At 48.1% G+C, this 1,979-nt stretch overlaps 1 protein-coding gene across 2 annotated transcripts in view; it reads left to right on the forward strand.

The window, feature by feature from the left end:
- Positions 1–1,979, forward strand: part of LOC116686043 (ADAMTS-like protein 1) — a gene marked incomplete at its 5' end in the record, with an annotated part of 33,827 nt that overhangs the window by 18,777 nt on the left and 13,071 nt on the right. The window contains 2 exon segments of one of the 2 annotated variants that reach the window (XM_032510952.1): positions 617–764; positions 857–941. In XM_032510952.1, the coding sequence (XP_032366843.1) occupies positions 617–764; positions 857–941 (233 nt within the window). 2 annotated transcript variants of the gene reach the window in all.

Raw genomic sequence — 1,979 nt, forward strand, 5'->3', positions numbered from 1 at the left:
ACAGACGTCCCGGTTTGACCGGGGCCGTCCCAATTTTCCCGACAAAAAGCCGATCGGGACCCGCCCCCCCAGCACCCGACGTTACCGGTTCTTATCTCTAGACCAGCGCTACGTTGGTGCTGAGTTCCTGTTTTCTTGGTCCAGAGCCAGGATTATTTGTGTGGAAAAGCAAAGAACCGGTTCAATATTTGGCACCGACTCCGAACCAGCACCAGAACTGCCTTGGTGGAAAAGACATAACAGACCCATACTCAGTTTATCAGGGTGGTGCATCCGGATCCCTTTACAGTTCCGGTTGGTTACCTGTTATATATTCATAGGCGGAGTTGCCGTTACGTTAACCATATATATCCTCATGCAACTTCCCCGTGGGGGGGGGGGGGGGGGGGGGGGGTTCAGCCTCCCCAGTTAAACCTGGGATGCTGTTTACCTAACTCTTCTTTGTGAGAATACACAAAGTTCACTCCTGAGCACATAGCTGCAGGGATTTGGGAAGACTTTACTTCCCTTGAGTCAGGGGCTCTCTGTCAAACCCAATCACAGAGCTCCAACAATAAGATCTATCCTCAGTCATTTTTTAGACTGGATCTGCTGAACTGTCCTGTCCCCCCCCCAGTGCACGGTGACCTGTGGCCAGGGTCTGCGCTACAGGGTGGTGTTATGCATCGATCACAGAGGACTCCATGCTGGAGGGTGCAACCCCACCACCAAACCCCACATCAAGGAGGAGTGCCTGGTGACTGTGCCCTGCTATAAATCCATAGGTGGGTTAGATGTTTTGCTTTTAACCACCACACCTTATTTCTAAAAGAAATGCGTCATGTGATGGTTAACTTTTGGTGGTGTTTTGCTCTAGATACACTCCCAGTTGAGGCCAAACCTGTGTGGCATAAGCAGGCCATAGAGCTGGAGGAGGAGATCAGCGTTACTGAGGAACCGACGTGAGTACTAGATACACACGTATGCACGCATACACACATAAAAGTCGGATCACAGTGATTTGGAAATATCTCTATTTGCTGTTTTCTTGTATTGAAAGCAGTAGGATCTGGATTTCTAACTTGTAAAATTCGGCTTATATTTAATGGCACTCTGGCCTACAACCATATACCTGTAATTTAATGCCAGAGGTGAATGTTGTGTTGAAACCATCCCAGGTGTTGGGGGTCTTATACAAAAATTCAATTAGCAGGGTGCCATTGCTAAAGCTGCTAAATTATCTGAAGCTCCATAACCCTGGAAAGTCATTACTGTCACTCTGTAGGGATAAAGAAGCAAAAGTCAGATCTCAGATACGTCCTTGGAAGTAGACAAGGCTGGAGCATCGTGGTACGCCTGGAGCCCCCATTTTTCAATTTGCGTGCATGCGTTTGAACACCTGGTTATGCTAAATGTTGCTAATGCTAAAAGTAGAGTTAAGAAGAAGTCACCCTTGCATAGTGAAGGTATGACTCTTCCTAAGAAACATGTTATTTGGGACCAGCGGAGGCTTTGCTCACTGACTACCAGCATTACCTCAACAAGCCTCAGATGTTCCAGATGTTCTTGTCCCACGTGTCACTTGTCTAATAAAGGCTGTCCTCTGAAGACGGACAATATCTGGACTCTACCCAGTCTCTTGCATGACTTGCATTTGCGACCATGTCAGCCAGTTCAAAACATCTGTTACTTTGACTTATCTTTGGAGAGAGAAAGCGGGAGGGAGGGAGAGCGAGAAAGGCCAAAACACATGATTTTTGCTGCTCCATAAGAACATATATCTGTGTATAATATGCGGTCATTCACACGCCAACAACAATATCTGCCTACCCTATGGGGCCAGGTTACGGATGTGAGAGGAAAGAGAAGATATTCCTGGGTTAGACTTACTGCCCCCGCATCGCCCGGCCTTATGCCCGCCCTGAGCCCCTGCTGTGCAACTGCTTGAAAATGAAACCCATATATGTTCCACCGCCTCGCCGAAAGTGCTTCCCCCCCCC

The sequence above is a fragment of the Etheostoma spectabile genome, unplaced genomic scaffold (assembly GCF_008692095.1).
Source record: "Etheostoma spectabile isolate EspeVRDwgs_2016 unplaced genomic scaffold, UIUC_Espe_1.0 scaffold302, whole genome shotgun sequence".
Taxonomy (NCBI): Eukaryota; Metazoa; Chordata; class Actinopteri; order Perciformes; family Percidae; genus Etheostoma; species Etheostoma spectabile.